Here is a 20,353-nt window from a genome sequence, read left to right on the forward strand (position 1 = left end):
AGCGCTGAGATGAGCAACAGGCAAAGGCAACGGCAACGGCAACGGCGAGCAAAAGGTGTTAAAGTTCCCACAAGTCCACTTATGTGCCTTCCTGATTTTGACTCCTAAGTGTAGATTTAATCTCGAATCTGTTACTAATGCGCTAACACGGCGGAACGCATGCAAGACGTGGCGCGCCACCGAGTATTGTCTAAATGTAACGAAGAACCAGGATCATACGAAACCGCGACCTGCGATCTACGTCCTGTTACGTTCTACTGTTAAATCGTGCTTGAACAATGGAAACCAATCGTTCGCTACCACAGAAGTGCATCATTGCCAGAAGTAGGAAATACTGTTAGTTATATCTGTTAACGTACATAGTTACTAGCGAATACGAAGTCTAGCGTCGGAAATAGTTTAGTCTAACTTGGCATCCGCTCCCCGACACCACCTAGAAAATGAGATTTTTCCAAATGAAGAGAAAAATATATTATATGTTATAAACTGCTGCAAGTTTAAATATCACATATACGAAAATAACAATCCAGTTTATACGTGAAATGCAGATGGAATTCAGGCGAATAGTTTCAAACATGTATGCCGCAGAATTGGTCAACAAACAAAATCAACTGCAACACATAGTTTCGGCGCATAAACTCTGCTCAGTTCAACGGGATGAAAACTGTGCAAAAATAACCCCTCAGGGGAAGAAGAAGGAAAGATAGATTTCATGGGACAAGCATCCTTTGCCAACTCGAGGGACTCAATCCAATAAAACAAAAATAATAAACTACTAAACCGTGGAAAACGTATATATGTATCGACAAAAGTAGAGTTATGCGACGTTCAACAAATTATGCCGTAAAAAAAAACAAAGAATAGCATGCAATTCGAAAAACAGTTTTAAAAACTTGAAGTAAATGTTGATATAGTACACTAAGTCGTCATCCGAAGGCCATCTGAAACAGATAGGTAAATTGAGGCAACAAATCAAACAAATGGTACTAAACATCGCCAGCTCCTTAGTGTGCACTAGTCGTTGTTTGCGCAGTATCCATTTTTGTGGTGAAAAAGTACGAGTATACATACATTTGTTTCTTCCTACTACAAAAGCAAAACTAATGCGCGCAGGTAATTTTGAAATGGTCAACACAACGTATCAAAAGCAATGGAGCCAGGAGCCGTTTCAGAAATAATTTTTCGCATGTTCCCAGCAATGTTACGAATGGGTCGAAGTTAAAGGACATAGCCCCCACAGCATAAAAATAATGTGACGAATGTGACAAAGAGAAAAAGGACGCGCAACGTGCCGCTAAATTGGTGTTAACAGTGTAGTGTTACTCTCGTAAATCCGTAATCCCCGCAGTTACCGTAAGTGTCTCGTGAGAAAGCAAAGGCAAAATGTAACAGAGCTACAAAACAACAGATAAACTTAAAAGTTGATTGACTACCTAGCAATTATTACTGTTAGGGCTAGCTTAGTATAGATTTGTAATTTTTCTGACGATACAATACTACAACCTAGACTATTGATGAGCTACGAGGAACTCCAGTTCTACGTGTTGATAAACTATTCGAAATCGTGTTATTGACTAGATGTAAAAGAATCGAAATAAAACATGAACCATTTATAACGCATATTTCTCTACATATATTCTGCGTGTGTGAAAAGGGATGCAGACGAAACGAAGCTTATCGTAACAGGTTCAAAACCCAAACAAAGCAGCAACGATATCATAGTGTCTAATTGTTGATCTAGATGTATAATTCATTTAAGTATAGAGCATTGAGTATGACGCAGAAGGCGGGTAATTGTGAAACATAAATTTAGTAAAACGGATTCACACGAAGTATGTCTTACCGTTACACTATATAGCATAATCAAAATGGCTTGACAGCCAAAAAGGATAGAAGAGTTTTCATGAGGATTTAAGGCACTATGTAAGACAGAATGACTGTAATTTAGAAGATGCCGATTTCAAATTTACTAACTGTTGAAACGATTGTATTATATTTTCAACTGTGCTCGTCCGTATCGATGCGTGGAAGCGCGAGACATGAACAAAAATCTTCCTGGAAACTAACTGTTATCATATGCAAGTCATTCTCAATGTATTTTGCTACATAATAGTAAGCATAAATGCGTCACGAAGTGTGCGAAACGTATATGTGCAAATATATCTTTTTAGATGCCCAACAACATAGAACAAGTATAGACAAGCGTTCGAGAACGAGTGGTGGAGTGCAGAGCAAAAGAGGTTCGCTTCAATCCCGGGGTACTTGAGTTATGTGGGGAATGAATAAATTTGCAAGCCGTGTTGACATAGTAATACTTTATGAACGAAATCGAAACATTGTTCTCAATAAATCCTGATGTGTATATTTATTAGAAATTATTAACTTTTCAATTGGTCTCAACTCCGAAATTGAATCCGTTACCAGTGAAAGGGAGTAAGTTATGTGTCATCTATAACAAGAACAGAGAGTCGTCTTGTATCGTTTCGGTAAACTTAACTTTAAGCTCAATGCATACTTTATTTCTTAGCATATTAGGCATATGTATTTTTTTTTCTATCACTATTCACATGTCCCTTTTGAGAGTGGACATTTTTCATTACCTATAAACGATCATTTTTGTTCGTGTAAAATCGGATAGTACTATCAAAAAATATCTGGGTGCTTTAATGGAACATGTAGTTAAAGGACTTTGAAACAAAGGGTAATGCAAACAGGAAATAATATATTTCTCCGTCGTATTATTATCGAGTGAACTAAATGCGATGATTGAAATATCTACAGCAAATGTAGCAAATGTGGTAAATGGAAACGCTTACAAAATAGAATCGATCCAATCGATGAGAGGCCCTACCGGCCTACAACAAATCTGTTGATTTAGTTAAATAATATTCGAAAAGGCACCAATAGCAACTGCATATCAATTATTCGTCAGACATTATCTGAGTAAACTGTAACTGCAACTAGAGAATTTGATGAACAATAAACGATTGCGTAACTTGAATAGATGGACGGATCAACATTGATGTACGCCGAGGGAATGAGTTCGTTGATGTTTGTCCGTCTGGAATTGGACACGTTTCCAAAGGAACATGGCTTTTAGCAGTCAAAGGATGTAGACATAACGGCACGTCCAGAAAACCTCACTTATAAGCATGGCTTTTAGAAAAGAAACTTTCTTTTCTTTTTTTTCTCTTTCGTAGTACTACTCTCCGTTTCATCGGCATCCTGATGGACAAAAAAGCACGCGATTACGAAAGGCTTAGTTTCGCGTAATTATTTGATGGTTGAGAAGAGCTTACCTTTTCCGAGTCAATTTTTTTCGATTTTACGAGCTTTTTTGCTTCCTTTAGCTTCTTTTTCTCCTTTTTGGATAACTTTGTCGAAGAGTCGCGTTTCTCAGCGTCGGTAAGTGGAAGGCTCGAAGAACCGGTAGATGAATCTTTTTTGCTGTTTCCATGTTTCGATTGTTGGCTTGCTGCTCGTTCTTCAATGCTCTGTTTGATGGACTATTTTGTTGTGATAAAAAAAAACAAGAATGATTAAACACAAATTTGATAGCAATGTTTAGAGATTTTCGAAAATAAATGAATACCTACCAGATCTTCCTCTGCTTCACGGATGCGGTCCATATCTAGACATTCCACTACTTCATTGCGCAATTGTACAATCTATTAAAAATAAAAATTGTACCGTCGTATCGAATTGATAACAATCATCGTGTGAGCAAATACCAACCTCAACCAACCGAGCAATCAATGCTTCCTCTTTTTCCTTGTCTGAATCTGTCTTGTTTCGTTCGGGTTGGGCCATTAACAAACGAATTTCATACTCCAAATCTGCCTGCTCTTGTTCAAGCCGATGCATACGTCGCCTAAAATACATGCATATAGATTAATAAAAACACTCCTGTAAGTCTCACACTCAAGTATACTAGTAGCATGCTACTCACAAGTACATTAGCTCCGCTTGGCGTCGAAACAGCTCGTTTTTTTCGTTCACCAGTTCAAACAGTTGCATGATCAAATCTTCCACCTCCTTCGAATTGGACTGCAGTCTGATATCGAGATCGATGTCCGCCTCACCTCCCTCGCAGCGCTCGCGTATCATTGTCTCCAACACGATTCCCTGTTTTTCCAGCCCCTGCTGTTGAGTTTCGATGATCTGCAGCTCCTGGTGAATTTCCTTTAACGGTAGCATTTTGATTGGCTTTCGCTCGGGTGGCGGTGCTGTCATCATCGGCAATGCCGGTGCAGGCCCTTTACGTCGTTTCCACTTCCCTTGGGATGATTTATTCGCAAGAATTGATAGGCCAGCACTAGAACTTCCGAAATTCATTCCATTCCCTTCGCTGGTGGGGGAGCTTTGCGATTGACGATTACGGTTTTGTGCCTCTTTGTTGTCTTTCATTTTCTCCCACTGGCGCTCGCTGGTGTTCATGCTGTCATGGTTAGGAGACTCCGGGCCATCATCGTCCAACAACAGAGGTACTATTGTTCGTCGGTATACAACGGATTCGTTGCTAGCCCCACGACTCATAGAGCTCGATGGCTCAAGCTCGCTGTTCCTACGAAGGCTAGCATCTACGGCAAGCAGACGCTGGCTAGGTGCTCTAGTTAAACCACCGTCCTGTTTTGGAGGTTGTTTCGGAGTTGACGAAGCATTAGGTGTTGGAGGTGGGGCCGGAGCAAGGCGTTTTTTACGAGGCGTCGTCAATGTGCCACTTCCACTGCTGTTCGATATGTTGTCCATTGACGTCTTATCCACCTCAGAAGATGTCAATTGCTGAAACGGCACGATACTTGAGCCTGACAGCTGAACGGGAATATCGGGAGCCTTTCCTTTCTTTCGTCGTGGAGCAACAATTGAAGAAGGACCGCTTTCAAGACTGGACGCTAGCGAAACGTTCGAACTGCTCAACTTGCTGCTCGACATCAAGGAATTGTCAAGCGAGCTTATTGAATCATTGTAAGCATGCGCCTTCCGTGGTGTCGGAACCGGAGTTCGGCGAGGCGAAGGTTTGGATACTACTGGCACTATTTCCGGTTCGTCTGTTGGCGCTTCATCGTCGTCGTCTTCGCCGAATGGATTCGCTGGCACTGGATTGGATGGTGCAGCTGCACCATCCGTTTTCACCTTCGGAGGTGGTGGCCGAGGCGGTTTTGATGAAGGAGACTGAGAAAGCTCCTCATCTTCATCTTCGCTACCAAATGGATTTTTGCTCACACGCCGAATAATTGGAATAGGTTTTTCTCCCACTGGAATGTTTGGCAACTCCATGACGCTTTCGTTATCTTCATTTTGTTCGTCTTCTCCGAACGGATTTAGATCTGATGGATACTGTTCCTCATTGGTTTCCTTATTTACATCTTCTTTTCCGCTGATCTCAACTTTATTACAGCTTTCAACAGTCTCAAAAGGTGTTGTAACTTTTGCTTCAACAGGCACTTTGCATTCGGTTACCGTATCTGTGTTCGTTTCTTCGGTAATGCGTTCAATGCTTTCCTCAGCTTCTTCTTCTGAAGGTAAAACTTTTAATTCAGTGCTTTTAATTTCTTCAGGCACAATAGATTCATTTGTAACAGAATTTGACGTCAGTTCAGAAGGTGATCCAGATTCCATTTGGGTTTTACCTGTCTCCGTGTCATTTGTCAAAATATTTGATGATATCTCGATTGATGATTCGTCTTGAATTTTTGTTATTTCAGGTTTGTCGAGAACTTTCTCTTCGATCTCAAAATCATTGGTTGTTTTAGCAACCTTTTCCTCAGCCAATGCTTCACAACTAGGTTCACCTTTTTCTTGATAAACTGTTTCTTTGTGATCACTATTTGATTCCAAATTTTGCTTTAACTCTATTTGTTGAACAGGTTTTATGGCTTCATCATTTAATTCTTCAGTTACTACTTCTGGTACAGTATTTATGCTCAAAATAGATTCAGGATTGGCATTCGAAACTTCGACTTTTTCTGTTTCTTTATCTTCCGAAACTGTTTGTGAAGGTGTCTCCGTTTCATTTTCCACCGTATGCTTCTTTAGGTTTTGTATGGGATCCGAAATCACTTCCGGTAATTCATTTGCTTCCTTTTCCAAATCCTCTTTATCTAGATTCTGTACTAGTTTTTCGAATTCGTCCTCAGCATTATCCAACTCAATCACGTTAGCCTGTTCCACAGTTTGGACATTTTCAGTTGTTTCCGATCGGCTGATCAACGAGCTTGGTGGTTCACTTTTCGGTAGGTCGGGAGGTTCATCAATATTCTTTTCCTCTACATTTAGCGTGTCCTTGAGATAATTGCTCATCCTTGTCTTTCGTTCCAAGTTCGACGATTTTTCTTCGTCGCTCAACGGTGCAGATTCAAAGAACGATATCCGATCGAGCAGCTTGCTACTACGAATGTTTTTCGATAGATTCACCGCCGGAACAACAGGTGGAGCGTTGCCGGGTACGCTCGAAGAACGGCTACTGCATTCAGATGAAGGTGGCGATTCACGCCGTTGTTCGAGTTGAATTTCCTCATCTGGACATGTTTCGCAACAATATTCTCCGTCCGTTTCAGTTTCGTAGAAACTGCCAACCGTTAATTGAGCTCCACAACGGGCACACTTGAGGCACGATCGATGGTAGCTCTTTGCGCCAAAGCTGATCCGTTCTGCCAGGAAGATGGGATTACTACAACGGTTGCATGAAGCACGTTTAGGAACGCCCACAAATGCCGGTATGCTTGCCATCTGTGGATTAGTAAAAAGCATTGTATTATTGCATAAGCCAATAGAACCTTACAAAAAGTTATAAAAAAGCGAAGCATCGATGTATTTCTCCCACTCATACGCCTAATAAAATAAACGTGAATACTTTCATTTCATTTCAATGGTGCATTATAATTAGTATGCAATTTTTTTTGTAAAAGTAATCCGTTGTCACAGTCTTTCCTTACTGTCTTTTTAAATCAAATACAGTAAAAAGTAAAATTAAGCAATTATATGTAAAGAAACGGTACAAAACACGCACAGTCTAACTTTCAAGATTCACACGACATAAACAAAAATCGGGGAAAGAAAAATTCTAACGATGAATTAACGATGATAACATACTGCTAATGAACTACACAACGTGACAAATAAAAAGCAAAAAATGCACAAACCGAAAAGCAATCTAGCGAAGGAAATTAGCCCATGATTAATGTTCGCCTCTTCGAATATTGCGCTCCACAATCCACGCATTGAGAAAACGATCAAATTAGCTAAATAGGAAACGAGGCTATTATGATATTGATAATTCGCAGCATTGATTTAGCAGATTATATCTAGATAAAGCACACGCACAAACAATAACAGAAAGGGTGTAAAAATTAAACTGCAAACTTTTGCCTGCCAAATTCGTACATCATTTCGCTTTAGTGATAGAATATATATAAGTAAGTAAACTTCTTGTACGGATGAATTACCTGGATTTATTGTTTTTTAACAGCAATTTCCGAAACTTGCACAAAATCTGTAATATTTTGCTCGAAGTTAATATTCGCAGCTATTATTTGTCGGTCGTTCTGGTTGAACGAAGAGGATGGTGCTCGGAGAAGCTTTTATTGTTGCTGATATTGTGCAACGTTACGGGTAAAGTTGGATTTATAGTTTCTGCAAGCGTAATAATTTCACCTTCCAGATGACGATGTTGGTAACATGGTCTTTCTTAGCAATGATTTTCTTCTTTTTTCACAGCGTCTTTGCTAACGTTTGCTAACCACGCACTATATGGTGACGATACTGACAAACGGGTGCAATTGAGGTCGGGGTAATTGATGGTGTTGTGATGATGGTATACTACAAGCACTCTTATTACTAAATGTCTACAGACACTACTAAGCACAAAAAAAAACAAATTCGTAACTATGATAAACAATCGTGGATATTTATGCTCGATTTTGGTATTGATTATTGTTGATTTGTTCGATATGCTCAGCCACTTTGCTCCAGGGTTCGCAGCTAATCAGAGATTCCTCGTTGAATATTCCGTTTCTCTTAACTTATGTTTTATTTCTCCGATATATTTCCACTGCGAATTTTTCTTCCACTACATGAGTAGGTATTGGGGTTTCTTCACTCGATTATACTCCACAAGTAAATACAATGTTTTTTATCGATGATATTTGTTAATCTCCAGTTTATATTGATCTTCTCAGGCCTTTTTGGTTTTTCTTCTTATACGCATTTAATAAGCTTTGATGGCAGCTTGGCGTTGATGAAGTATGCTTGCCTTTTCAATTAGCAGAAAATTTCTGGCTTATATTGTCCGACTATATCCAGACTGTTGCTGTCCTCCTATGTTGCGTGACATATTCCACGATATATTTGAATTAATGATTGAGGATCGGTAATGATTCATGCGTACGCGATTTTAAAGATCACGATCGGCGGCGGCATTGAGAGAGAATAGAATAGGTGATGAAAGAGAAAGATAAAAATAGAAAACATACAGTGAGCATATACGCTTGTTCTCTTATCGCGTCCACACATCACCACACATACGATCCGATACGCAAGAGAGATACACACCAACTTTTATTATCTTCGCCACGTTGGTAAGAGGGTTAGTATGGTTAGTCACAAAACTGTGGTTCAATACACGGTTAAGCATGTGCGTTCAATTACTATACGAAGCTCAGTTGCACAAAATGCACTACGTGTGAACAGCAACGGCCACCCGACAAACGCGGATGATGTCGTTCGCTTGCTGAATGATCAACAACTAACTATGAAAGCCGCAACTGACACGTGACGCTGTACAATCTTTCGCTCTATCCTGGATGTGTCACTCGCAGCCAATGGTTTCAACCAAGTGTTATTTAGTCATCCATCCGTCTCGCTCTTAAACCGAGGCCTTATCACATCACAGTAATGACTCAGGTGTGATGGTCAGAACACAACGCCGAAGAGAGAAAGGCCCGGTGTAACATTGTTTGCTTTTTTTAAAAACATATTGACTTTGGCTCTAGTGCGTGTGCACATCATGGCATACAATTATGTCTCTCAAAATATACTGTTGTAGAATCAAGTACGTGAAGCTGGTATAGAGCAGCACAACATATGCTGCGTCTGCTTGAGCACATCTCTATGAAGTGTTGATCTTAGCATAGGAACGTCAATGAACTTTATGTAAACATCGTCTTCTTGCTACTGACAGAGATAGAAAACTTATTTTGAATCGTTTTTGGCGATTTTTTTAAAGAAACACTTTATCGAATTGTATTTCGCGCGCATAACAATCTTTGTTTGTAACGAAATGTTAAAGAAACATTTACGGAAACTCAAAACAAATCGATGAACAAATTTAAACATACCATCCGTCTTACAGCGTCTGCTGATCCAAATTTACTTACGCGGTTAAAATACGGCATGAACGGAAAAAGGGAAAGTCAAAAAGGTAGGTCAGCCAAGGCGGGTATATTCTCGCCGGTAAATTGCAACTAAAATGTGTTAAAATTGACACATTTCTTTCTGGCCCAAGACCAACCCACTCGCCATAGGCGGTGCATTTTTCCGTTGTTTCCACTTCCAATTGACACTAACTACCATGCCGCCGCCATAGGCCTCACCTAATTTCTCAACGCTTCACTGTTTAAAATTGTCGCTCAAATTGAACCCAGTGAACCGGTCAGAAAAGGCATCTTTTTGTTATGATCATTCGCTGGAACCGACAGGAACCAAACCCAATCAAAACAAACTAGCGGACAATAGGTTCTCTTTGCCGTCCGATGGTTTGAAACGAGAAGATGCGATTTTCCACGTCATGGCAGAAGAAATGGCGTTCCCATTTTTCCGAAAAAAAAACATCCGGAAACGCCAATATTGCTGGATCATAGAAGGGCTGGTGAAATGAATCAACATGAACATTTTTCAGGTGTAATTTTCATTTCGAATTTCCGTCCAGCAATTGTTTGACCAAATGAAAAAAAAACATGTTTTACTATCGCAAGTAAGAGTTCACTTTTAAAAAGCACACGAGCTATTAGGTATGCCTGTTGCACTTTTTGAATGGCCGACCAATGAATGCAATGCAGTAAAAAAAATGTGAAAGGTTGTAAACAACAACAGTTCATTTTGTGACGGCAGCCAAGCCCATGCAACATCAGCAATTAATCCGAAAACACAATGAGCGGACTGCGAGAATGGATTCAACATCCGAAATGCGTGGTCATATCATGCTATCTGACATTAATTATCTTTTTGTTACTTGCATCAACACATGTGTTCGATATTTACGTTACGAAATCTCCTACTTTGGTCATATTGCCAATTAAAGCTTATGTTAGGGCCTGTGATATCATTAGCCAACATTGAGGAATAGAAAACCATGGCATAGCGCCTAGCAAGATTGACCTTATTCGGGTCCTAGTATGATGAGCTTCATCCACGCGATAAACACCAGTCAAATCGTGGGGCTCTCACTGGTTTGTGAAATTGATACCGACCTATCTTTGGCCTAGAGCGATCTGAAATAAACGTCATAGAAGAAGAAAGAGCACTTCTTGTTTGCTCCGTGCACTACATTTAATGCATATGTAGAGTTGGTTATGTAGAGAGCGAAATAGCGTAAGGCTAACATAGATTGGCATTGCTTTAGCTCTCTTCGACACGCAACCGGCCATCGGCGGAACTACATATAATTTGCCATCATTATTATACATTTCCTTGCCTCAGTGCATTTTCCACTCACGCTGGTAATGTTCTATTCGGGGTAATAGATAGCGTGACCATTTCTACCAATGGAGGCTGCGTTGAGCCGGCCACTTGCTTTCGGCTTCTCTTCGATTGGTTTGCAAACCGATTACTTCTGCATTCGGGCGGTTAACCTACAAACCCACCTCCACCAAGCGGCAAAACAACACGTAATCTCATGTACACCGTTCGATGTGATTATGGTAATGATGATATTATGGACCGAAGGAATATACCGATGGGGTTGGTCGTTGCTTGGTAAGAATAGATTAACCCTAGCTCTAACGGTTGTAGAAACTGTTCTGTTGTTCAGTTCTTCTCTTTTTTTGCATAAATGGAAATCAGTGAGGGAGTTTGTGAACTTGCTTATTAAGTATCCCGACAACAAAAGACACGAACGACCTTCCATGTACCAAATTACCAAATTGAAGTGCATGAATGCAAGAGGAATCAGTAATCACCCCAAGGAAGCATTGTTGTATTAGCACATGTAATCTCGTTTTCAGTTAACCATTATGTCCAATAACTATCGTACCAGTACTATCGGATATTTGTTACCAAACGATGGAAAGCGTTACAATTATGCAGGAAACCTGCCTAGAACGATACATTGCGTTAATAATGAGACCGCATGAAGCCCATTTCACCGAATGATCCAGAATTAATGATTATTTTTGGCGATATTCGATGCCTCTCACAGAAAAGCTAATTTCCACAACGAACGTAACATAGAATCTTTCGCATTCACAATTGTACAATTGGCCATTATGGTTGGGTCATCTTTTATTCCATTCCTTGCTTACCTTAGCGTTAAGGTCATCGGGTTTGGTGTCCTTATCGGCTGCTTTCTTATTCGAGGCGGGTTCTGCATGAACAATAATCGAGAAGCACGGAGATATTCATCGGTGATGATGTATGATAGAAAAGATGGAAAAAAAAGTAAAATTTGCACAGGTAATATAAGTACATCACATAGAACGCTTCTGCAATCCTAATTCATATTGGGTTTTTGTTTACAATATATTAGAAACCAACGTTAATTATAGCTACTGAAGTAATGCCCACATACAGGCAAGTATTTTTGAAGAATTGCTCAGCAATTGATATCTGCATAAACCTAGCTGTTAAGCTAACAAACCAGAATATGCAAATGCTACATGCAAAGGCACACACATGCATGCATTGCATTGCAGATCAGTCTTTCACACAACCAGCGACAATCAGATCTAATGGTTAGCATTCAAAAGCTTGGCAATCAAACTTATCATTTTACTTTGATCTCAGAACGATTTAGCATTGCGGATCACTGTCAACCAGCTTAACTATTAGCTATTGGACACTCCTGTTTTTCTTCCCTTACATTCATACTATTAATTTTGCACGACACCAACCAACCAGCTGCAGTACAACGTTGGGTATTGGTTTTTATGATTACCACCACCGTCACGGTACTGTATAGCCATTCGATTTCAATTCCCAAGCAGACAAGTTTAGCTATGCATTATAAACAGCACCGCATTCGATAGACAAGTTCTCGTCGCTCATAGCACGTCGCCAAGTGGTGCGCATAAAACGTGTCGATTGCGGGCATTGAAGAAATCCTCACGTCAAGATGATTATGATTAGAAGCTAGCGCTCAGTGCCCACCTGCATTCTAGGAGCTTGGCGGCGCAAAGCACAACATTTGCCGTCGTGCAGTGCTGTGGGTGAGTTTGGAAATTTGAGAGCCTTACCTTGGTTGCTGAACACTCGGTAGTACTGCGACAGGTAGGTGAGAATTGAAAATCGATCCGGCACCTCGTACTTGACCATATCAGCCGGATCCAGCAGCGACGGTATGTTGAGATGTTGTTCCGCGATGGTGAACGCTAGTTCATTGTTGTAATACACGTTGTCCTTGCTGAGGCTTGCAAAATCGCTGCAATAGCGCGCCAGCCGGATGCAGGTTGAAAGCACACAAACAACACACACGCACACACCACACAATGTTCAAACAACACACACCGAACAACGTGCGTTATAGGGATGAAACGGAGAAGAGAAAAAAAAACATTACCGTTAGTATGCAATAATTATGAATCGTGCTTATATAGGGTTATCACAAACATATGGGACTTAACGTATTAGAAAAAAAATGCATTAGATGATAATGTATGTAATTGTTAAATTGCCATCATCAAAATTACATTTGGTTTACGCTCGAATACCATGACACTTGAGTTAGCATTGTTTCGACTTCTCAAAATCTCTATCTTGCAAGCACTGTTTCAATTTTGAATAGAATTTTTCCGTTACGCGACAAATTCAAATTGAGAATCGCTGTTCACTTCATAACGTTGCTCATTGAAATTCCACCAGGAACGCATAATAATGGCCGATCCAAGAGAAGAATAAAAAAACGTGCACCTATGCGACGTCCTACCAAATCTGCTCACGTAAACCACCACCACCATCACCGCCGCCGTCTTCTCGGTTCCCTTTTCCGACGACGGTTAAACGGTTACGCCTCAACCATGCCGCTTCTCACACTCCACACGCTTTAATATTAATGTTAATTAATCATTCGGAAGCAGAGCCGTCAAAACCTTTCTCTCCAAAAGCACGTTCACTTGGCCACTACGCCGGTGTTCCTTGTCCTGGTCAGGGGACTCCACACTGCACTTAACATTCCCCTAGCCTTGTCTAGTCTTCCCCTTGTTTTCTCTCTGTCTCTCTTTCTCTCTCCACTGCACCAACCAATGCTCGAATCAAACATCAAAACCAACCGGCGGCCAACTGGATCTTTTAAGTCATTCGAATTGGAAATTTAGGAACACAACCCACGAACAACAACACAATCTAGAGCACAAGATGGGCGGGGTTTAAAAAAAAAACAAAGTTCGCCACTCCACTACACGGCACACCATCGCCAAACGAAAAAAAAAAACAAAACATGCACACACACACACTCCAAACTCCCGTACACTTGCCGCGCGGAGCGGTTCCGTGCGCCACGGTGGAAAATCAAACGGGCTACGTATACTTACTAGTGCGCAAAATGCGTTCGCTTAGTATCTGTCCCGCGTGGAACGGATGGATTTGTTTTGTTCGATCGGAAGCAAGAAGCCGAAAAAACATTCGATTAGAAAGCGTTAGTAATGGCGTTAGTGTGGCGGGGGCTCGGAAAAATAAAACATTGAGGTTAGTGTCGTTTTGGGGCGGGAGTTGGGCGTGTTGCACACTCCGCTGGTGGTTGAAAGGGAAGGATGGATTCCATCGGCGGTGCACTTGTTAGCGGTTAAACGCTTCGGTTGTCGAGGAAAGGATGTAAAGGATATGGACGCACCAAACCCCAAACAAGGATCAATCTCTCACTCTCTCTCTCTGTCTCTCTCCACCCGGGCGTGTATACTTACATCAGGTCGGGCCGGAAATTGTGGATGATGGCACAGAATGCTAGACCGTCGCGCCAGGAGGTGCTCATGTTAGTGATCTTAACATCCTTGTAGCCGTCGGCCACTCGGCGGCACCATAGTTCTAGTGCCTTCGTTCCACGACGCTCGGACATGCTAGGTTTTCTGTAGGACGACACGCGAGGACACACCGCCGTCATTAGTCGGCATCGTCCGCAGGGAGCAGGAAGCCGGAAAGTAGAACGAAACCAAAACAAAAACACAAAATTCATTAGTACCACTCGAAGGCGGAAGGCGAGTCTAGGTTTCGGGTTTGCTGCATTAAGTACTTGTGCTAACGAACGGCGGCAATGAAAGGTAACCTCACTGGAAAAGTCACTTCGATGGATTACGTCCGGTCTGGTAGGGCTCTTGTTAAACACTGACTTAAACCGCGCGCGCGACGAGAGTGAGTGTGCGCGCGCCAGTGAGCGCACACACAGCCACACGCGGGACGTCACCGTGGACGCACCGATGCGTGCAAGAGACCCCCCGATCGACCCTTGCGCGTACACCACACGCTTTGGTCAACAAACGGGGCGCAACAACAAAACACGTCGCTATCGTTGAGGTCCCCCTCCGCCCCCTCCCTTCCCTTTTCCACCCCCTTCAACATAACCCCCGACCACCACCACCACCCGCACTCTTCTTTTCCAGTGACCCTAGTAAATGTTCCGCAGGGTTCGTCGCTGGCCCACCGTCGCAGTCGTTATCGTCCAAAGCAAGTGAGAAGGGGGGTTCGTCGTCTTTCGCGGCCGCTGGTGAGTGCAAGAGCTATGGCGTGACGTTTACCGCACAGCCTCTTGTTGCTCCATTACAGCTGGCTGGTCTCGCTAGCAAGCCTATGATACAGCCCACCGGGTGCTATAAGGGGTTTTTGTTTCATTCCTGCATCACAACGCGCGCGCAGTGTTTTGCTTCGGTCAAATCATTAAGTTGCCAGCCGACAGCACACCCAACGGCCCAACGGTCTCCTGACGAACCACCGGACTTCTCTTTACCCTGGACATTCAACCCCCCCCCCTCCCTTTGATTTCACACCACAAATCCAGCCCTGGCGCTTGTTTTGGGCTGGCGCTTTTACTCTCACTCTCCCTTCTCTCTCTCTGCTAGCCTTTTGAAGCCTTGGAAAATGGTGATTTATACAAACACCCGGGAGTTCGCCTTTCCACCGTCAAGGATAGCAAAGGTCGCTCTACGCGAAGGAATGAATGAAAGCGGTAAACCGAGAGAGATAGTGAGTTTGTGTGTGTGTGTTTTTTTTTTATTTGCTTCCCGCCTCGCTATAGATGAAGTCGTCGAAACGTGCTGTTTACGATAATTCGTACGATTCAAGCGCTACGACGGCCACGGCCGCCGTATGCACTACTGGGTTTATTATTATAGCTCCCTTACTTCCTTCCAGCAGGGTTTCCTTTTTTGGGATGCCTCAGGATGGACATGCGAGCTTCACGATCGCTATCTTTCGCGTTCCGAAGGATCGGGGCTCAGACAACAACCGGCGCCTTCATCCGTGCCCCAGTCGGAAGTAGTTTTTATCCTTCTGCAACCCTCCCTCTTTTGCTTCGAGCCGATCCGGCAGATCCGACAGAAATCAGTGCTATTCCGTCTTATATTGGCTAGCTTCCAATCAGCACCACAGCGACCGATCAACAACCTCATGGGCAGCCCATTTATGGGTGTCGACCTCGAAGTCCGGAGCGATTGAGTCTCATCGTGAACCCTAGACACCGGAAATGCCTGGAAACGAGTTCGCCACGAGCCGAGAGCCCGGCTGAGTGATTTGATTGAGTAATGTATTTTTGCCAAATATGGAAAATCATTCGACCTGTCAACGGAACAACATCCCAGAAGAGTGAAACATTGGTTTTCCATTCATTTTTTTAACGGCCATTATATTAGAGGTTTATTGCAAACAAAAAACAGGACGATATGATAAGCAACTCAAACTTTTAGAAACTAACTAATTTATCCTTAGATGCTCTCGGCCAAAATAGTAAGAATTTATTGATTGATTCTTCAAACATTTACTATGTTTAAAGGTAGAACCATCGTCAAAACCGGAAAATATTTCATTCTGCTAGCAAAACATGTTAACACAGTTCTCAAACGTGTCCGCATGCGAGATTGCGATCGATTAACGATTTTAAAACGGTAAAAATTAATTACAAGCCGCTACGCGTACCGCAGGCTCAGCGGTTATTCTGGTAAATCTTGTTCTCGGATGAGCACAACATGCAGATTAGAGATTGGCGCATGATGCCAGGCGTCGATGGCAGCACGATAACATCTGGCCTACATATATTCCGCCCGTTCAAGCACGATGATTGTAGAGCCAACAGCAAGAGATTCGCAATTGGAAAACGCTGGAGTAGGAAATAAATTTAACAACAAGCATCATGGCGCAACAATCCTACTTCTAGCAAAAGGTTAATTGTTCACAGCCACCATGGACATTTTGCGTGTCTTCAACCGCTGACGATTAATGTCGTTCAAAACGGGGATTCGGCAATCAATAAAATGTCGAGAATAATTGTGTATGCAAACAAACGTACACAAGATCAAACCCGCAAACAAAAACAGGGGCTTCAATTCCCCAATTGGTGCTCTTTGGCCACCTGTCCGAATTTCTTCATCATCTTTGGCACGAAATTGTACACGCATTGTGACCATCTAACGCATCATCTTTTTTGCATTTTTTTTCTCTCCAAATCAAGCCACCCTCTTCCCGTTGATGAGTGGGAAGTTGTTTATTACGACGCTACTATTTCTCGTGCAAACGACCTCCGTGGTTTTTTTAATTAATAAAAACAAATGATAAAAAATACGGAAAATTGACCGCGCAAGGGCAATTGACTTTCAATCCCGGCACTCCTCGCGCCAACCAAGCGGACAGGCTCAAAGCCACCGACAATTATGACCATCGCGGGGATGACCACCACATCTCGAAAGGGCAGCAGCAGCAGCAGCAGCAGTAAAGCAACCCCGATGAAAGAAGCGCTGTAAAGTGAAATCGTCTCCGCGTCGTTTTGCGCGTCGGCTCGCGAAAAAAGAAAAAAAAGAGAAAAAAACACCGGGCGTTACCAAGCCATTTGATGGCGGGCGTGTCACCACCGAGCGGGATTTATCGCGCAAGGTAAGCGTAAACACAGCCCGCCAACAAGGCACCATGTGGCTTTCCTTCAACGCGAATCCCCGGCACCGATGATGGGACACACGGGGCGGAAATAATCATTAGTTTAATTACTTTATTACCATACGAGATATGTCATCGGGCCGCTGTGGTGACCATCGCATACCTCGACAGACGAACACACTCCGGATATACCGGATTCGCACAAATCCTGGTTAATAAACCTCGATGAACGTACTGCTGAGGGTCCTGAGTCACGAACCAACCGGGTATCATCTCAAGAGAGAGAAAAAAAAACCGTAGCAGAAGCAGAAAAGCGAGCACGCTTCAAAACAAGAATCACCAAGCCAAACCGCTTATCGCTGCTGTTCGGCAGAGTAGCTTTTTTTTCTTCACGTGGTATCAACCGATCAAGATGTTGAAAGCGTTGCAACATCGCCACCATGGCTGTGCCTCTTCTCATCGGCCACCAGCATCATAATCGCACCCCGGCTACTACTTGCCTCGTGACTGGATAATGTTATCAAAATGCACTTCATTGCTTTAATGGAGAAAGCCCGCCATTAGCAACCGCCGTACGCGCAATGACCATGCGGTACTAGCTGCCTGTGCATTGCCTTGTGGCCTCCCGCCGGTGCCTTCTGCTGCTACGACAGATGGAGCCAATAACCGCGCGCCCTATCTTTTCCAAGGTAGATGAGCACCGTGTGGAAAAGAAAGTAAAGAAAAACGATTAGCATACGGCACTTGGAGCGCTCCCCGGCTGCCCACCATCTGGTCTTTACAGAACGGCAACCACACGACATGAGCTTGAGCGGCCGGTAAATGAACCGTTTCGACGGAGATAATATACGAAAATACACGCTCTCGAACAAAACGGTACAAAAGCCCTATCGGGGCGTTCTGAGCTAAGCGCTATAACAGAAACCGAATCCATTTCCACTGGACTAACAGCTATAAGTAGTGTATCGTTTGGGGTTTGCTTACAAAGAAAGGAAAACGTCTTTGACCGAGCGTCCACAAAAGAGCCTCCTCCCAGATTGCCCCAATCCAAACACCTCACAGTAGCTACTCCGAACATCCCCCCGGGGACGGGCTAACTTTATGATCGGGTTCGCCTGCTCGTGATTGCGGCTGGCTCTTGATGCTAGAAACCTTGCAATTCAGGTTAATGATATGATTTATTAAGAGGGGGGGCAATAAACTTCCAGAAGTTCTCGTGTGCTACTACAGACCGCTGCTGTTTGCTGTGCTTTTTCTTGGGCAAGAGCTTAGCGTGCGAGCGGTTTCATGCTGATACGGGACACCAGCACGCTGAAGAAGCTCCCGAAACATAAACGATGAGTTGGTACGGAAGGCTTTGGCTTTCAGCCGTTTTCGAGGGTGTCCAACGCCCCACTACAAGAAGCCGAAGCGTTCTGAATGAGAATGCACAAGTTAGGAAGTGGTAGTTAATTGCTTGCCAAGCTCGACCTTTCGAGCCGGGTTGTGAAGAGCTCGTTAGTAGAAACTAGCAACACCGTTGTGACTTTTTGGGGTGCTTGGTATGTCAGGTGAACAAAAACAACAACAAAACAAAACATAACCAACGAGGAGACGAAGTGTTTTGATTTTTTTTGGAAGCCAGAATATAATTGGACGATTTTGTTGTTTATAATGCCTTATGGTGCTTGAACGCATGTTTCGCCTTTCTTGCTTGTTATCATATATTTCAACGTCTTAATGGATTCAGTTTTTATGTTCTATCCTGAAAAAAAAAACTGGCATTACATACCATTTATCAATATCGATATTGACATTGACAATGCCAATATTTTCTTTTCTTTATCTGTTGCAATTCTCAAAAGTCGATATAATGCATAGCATATGCTGCTTTATGTAATATAATGGCTGTTGTTATCACAAGCGTATATCTTCTGCCCGAAGCAAGTCATGAATTATTCCTTGGCAATTTTCCACGCCTACGTTAATTGCGGTAAAGGACACAATGCAACGCGTGATGTACCATCGGGCGGAATCGCGGTTAAGACACCGCAGACAATCACCGTGAAAGTAAATTGAATGCAAAAAAAACACTCGTCTCTTTTCACTTGGCTCGTCGTCCGTTACATCCAGCCAGTCTTTTATCCAGCGAATGCCGTACCAGCCGGTGTCGCAAACGTAAAAGAAACAACCCCGCTGTGGTCGTTTAGCAGCGGCGTTACGTACCGGGCGAACGCATATCGCATCGGCCACCACATTAGGCACGTGGTGGAGAATTATTCGGCACACCGGAACGAGCCAGAGAAAGCGAGAGAGAGAGATGACAGCAGCATAATTTAACGCATATTACGATGGAACATTAAAATTAACGCGTCCGCATCGTTCGCGTAGACGTTCGTCACCGGAACGTTTGAAGTCACATTCATTCAGCGAGTGTGATCGTTTTTCGAGCACAATGGAAATGACCAAAAGTACCCGGACCCGGCACGAAGATAGCACAAGAGATCTCCCATTAAAAAGTGTTGTTTAGATGACTCCCAGTGCTCTGTGCGGTCTCGGTGGAAAGGTGCCTCGTGCAACCGCATATATCTCGCCAGGAAAGGGGTGTGTTTGCAGAAGATGTAAAGTGTCGAAGTAGCACCACCTTTCAGTGTCCGGGAAAGCCATAACACCGTAAAGAAAAGTGGTGACCCAAGGTACAAAATAATGAAGCATGAAATGTTGTGAGAATGGTGGTGGAGACGAAGAAACAGGCCCCAAAGTGTGGAATAGGAAATGAGAAAAAAAGCACACACTACTGTCGTGGAGAAATGCCATAGCCACGAGTGAAGTGAAAAAAAATCACTCAACCCTCAATCTGAGAAAACAGACAGCATAAATAAACATATAAATATACCGCACAAAAGACGAACTCTTCCGACCTTCCAAAACGCTACCCACCGCCAACACGTTTGCCATTGGGCGGTGTTGTGGTTATTGTTTCTCATCATCATTTTCAAACATAACTTGTCTGAGGACGGCGGAGGTTTTGTGGTTTTGCAAAAGTATGAGAACTGCCGATTGAGAGCGGGATTTTCTCTGGACACTGGCCGCC

At 43.0% G+C, this 20,353-nt stretch overlaps 1 protein-coding gene across 1 annotated transcript; it reads right to left on the reverse strand.

The window, feature by feature from the left end:
- Window positions 1–2,487: 2,487 nt before the first annotated feature.
- Window positions 2,488–14,260, reverse strand: LOC128730868 (MICAL-like protein 1). Its single transcript, XM_053823954.1, has 9 exons — window positions 14,109–14,260; window positions 12,447–12,631; window positions 11,517–11,578; window positions 9,259–9,261; window positions 3,950–6,729; window positions 3,736–3,871; window positions 3,597–3,668; window positions 3,300–3,506; window positions 2,488–3,225 (listed from the first exon to the last, which is right to left on the reverse strand). The coding sequence occupies exons 1-9, from the start codon at window positions 14,258–14,260 to the stop codon at window positions 3,160–3,162; spliced, it is 3,663 nt and encodes a 1,220-aa protein (XP_053679929.1). The 3' UTR covers window positions 2,488–3,159.
- Window positions 14,261–20,353: the final 6,093 nt, after the last annotated feature.

Source organism: Anopheles nili, chromosome 2 (genome assembly GCF_943737925.1).
Source record: "Anopheles nili chromosome 2, idAnoNiliSN_F5_01, whole genome shotgun sequence".
In the NCBI taxonomy this organism is placed as follows: domain Eukaryota; kingdom Metazoa; phylum Arthropoda; class Insecta; order Diptera; family Culicidae; genus Anopheles; species Anopheles nili.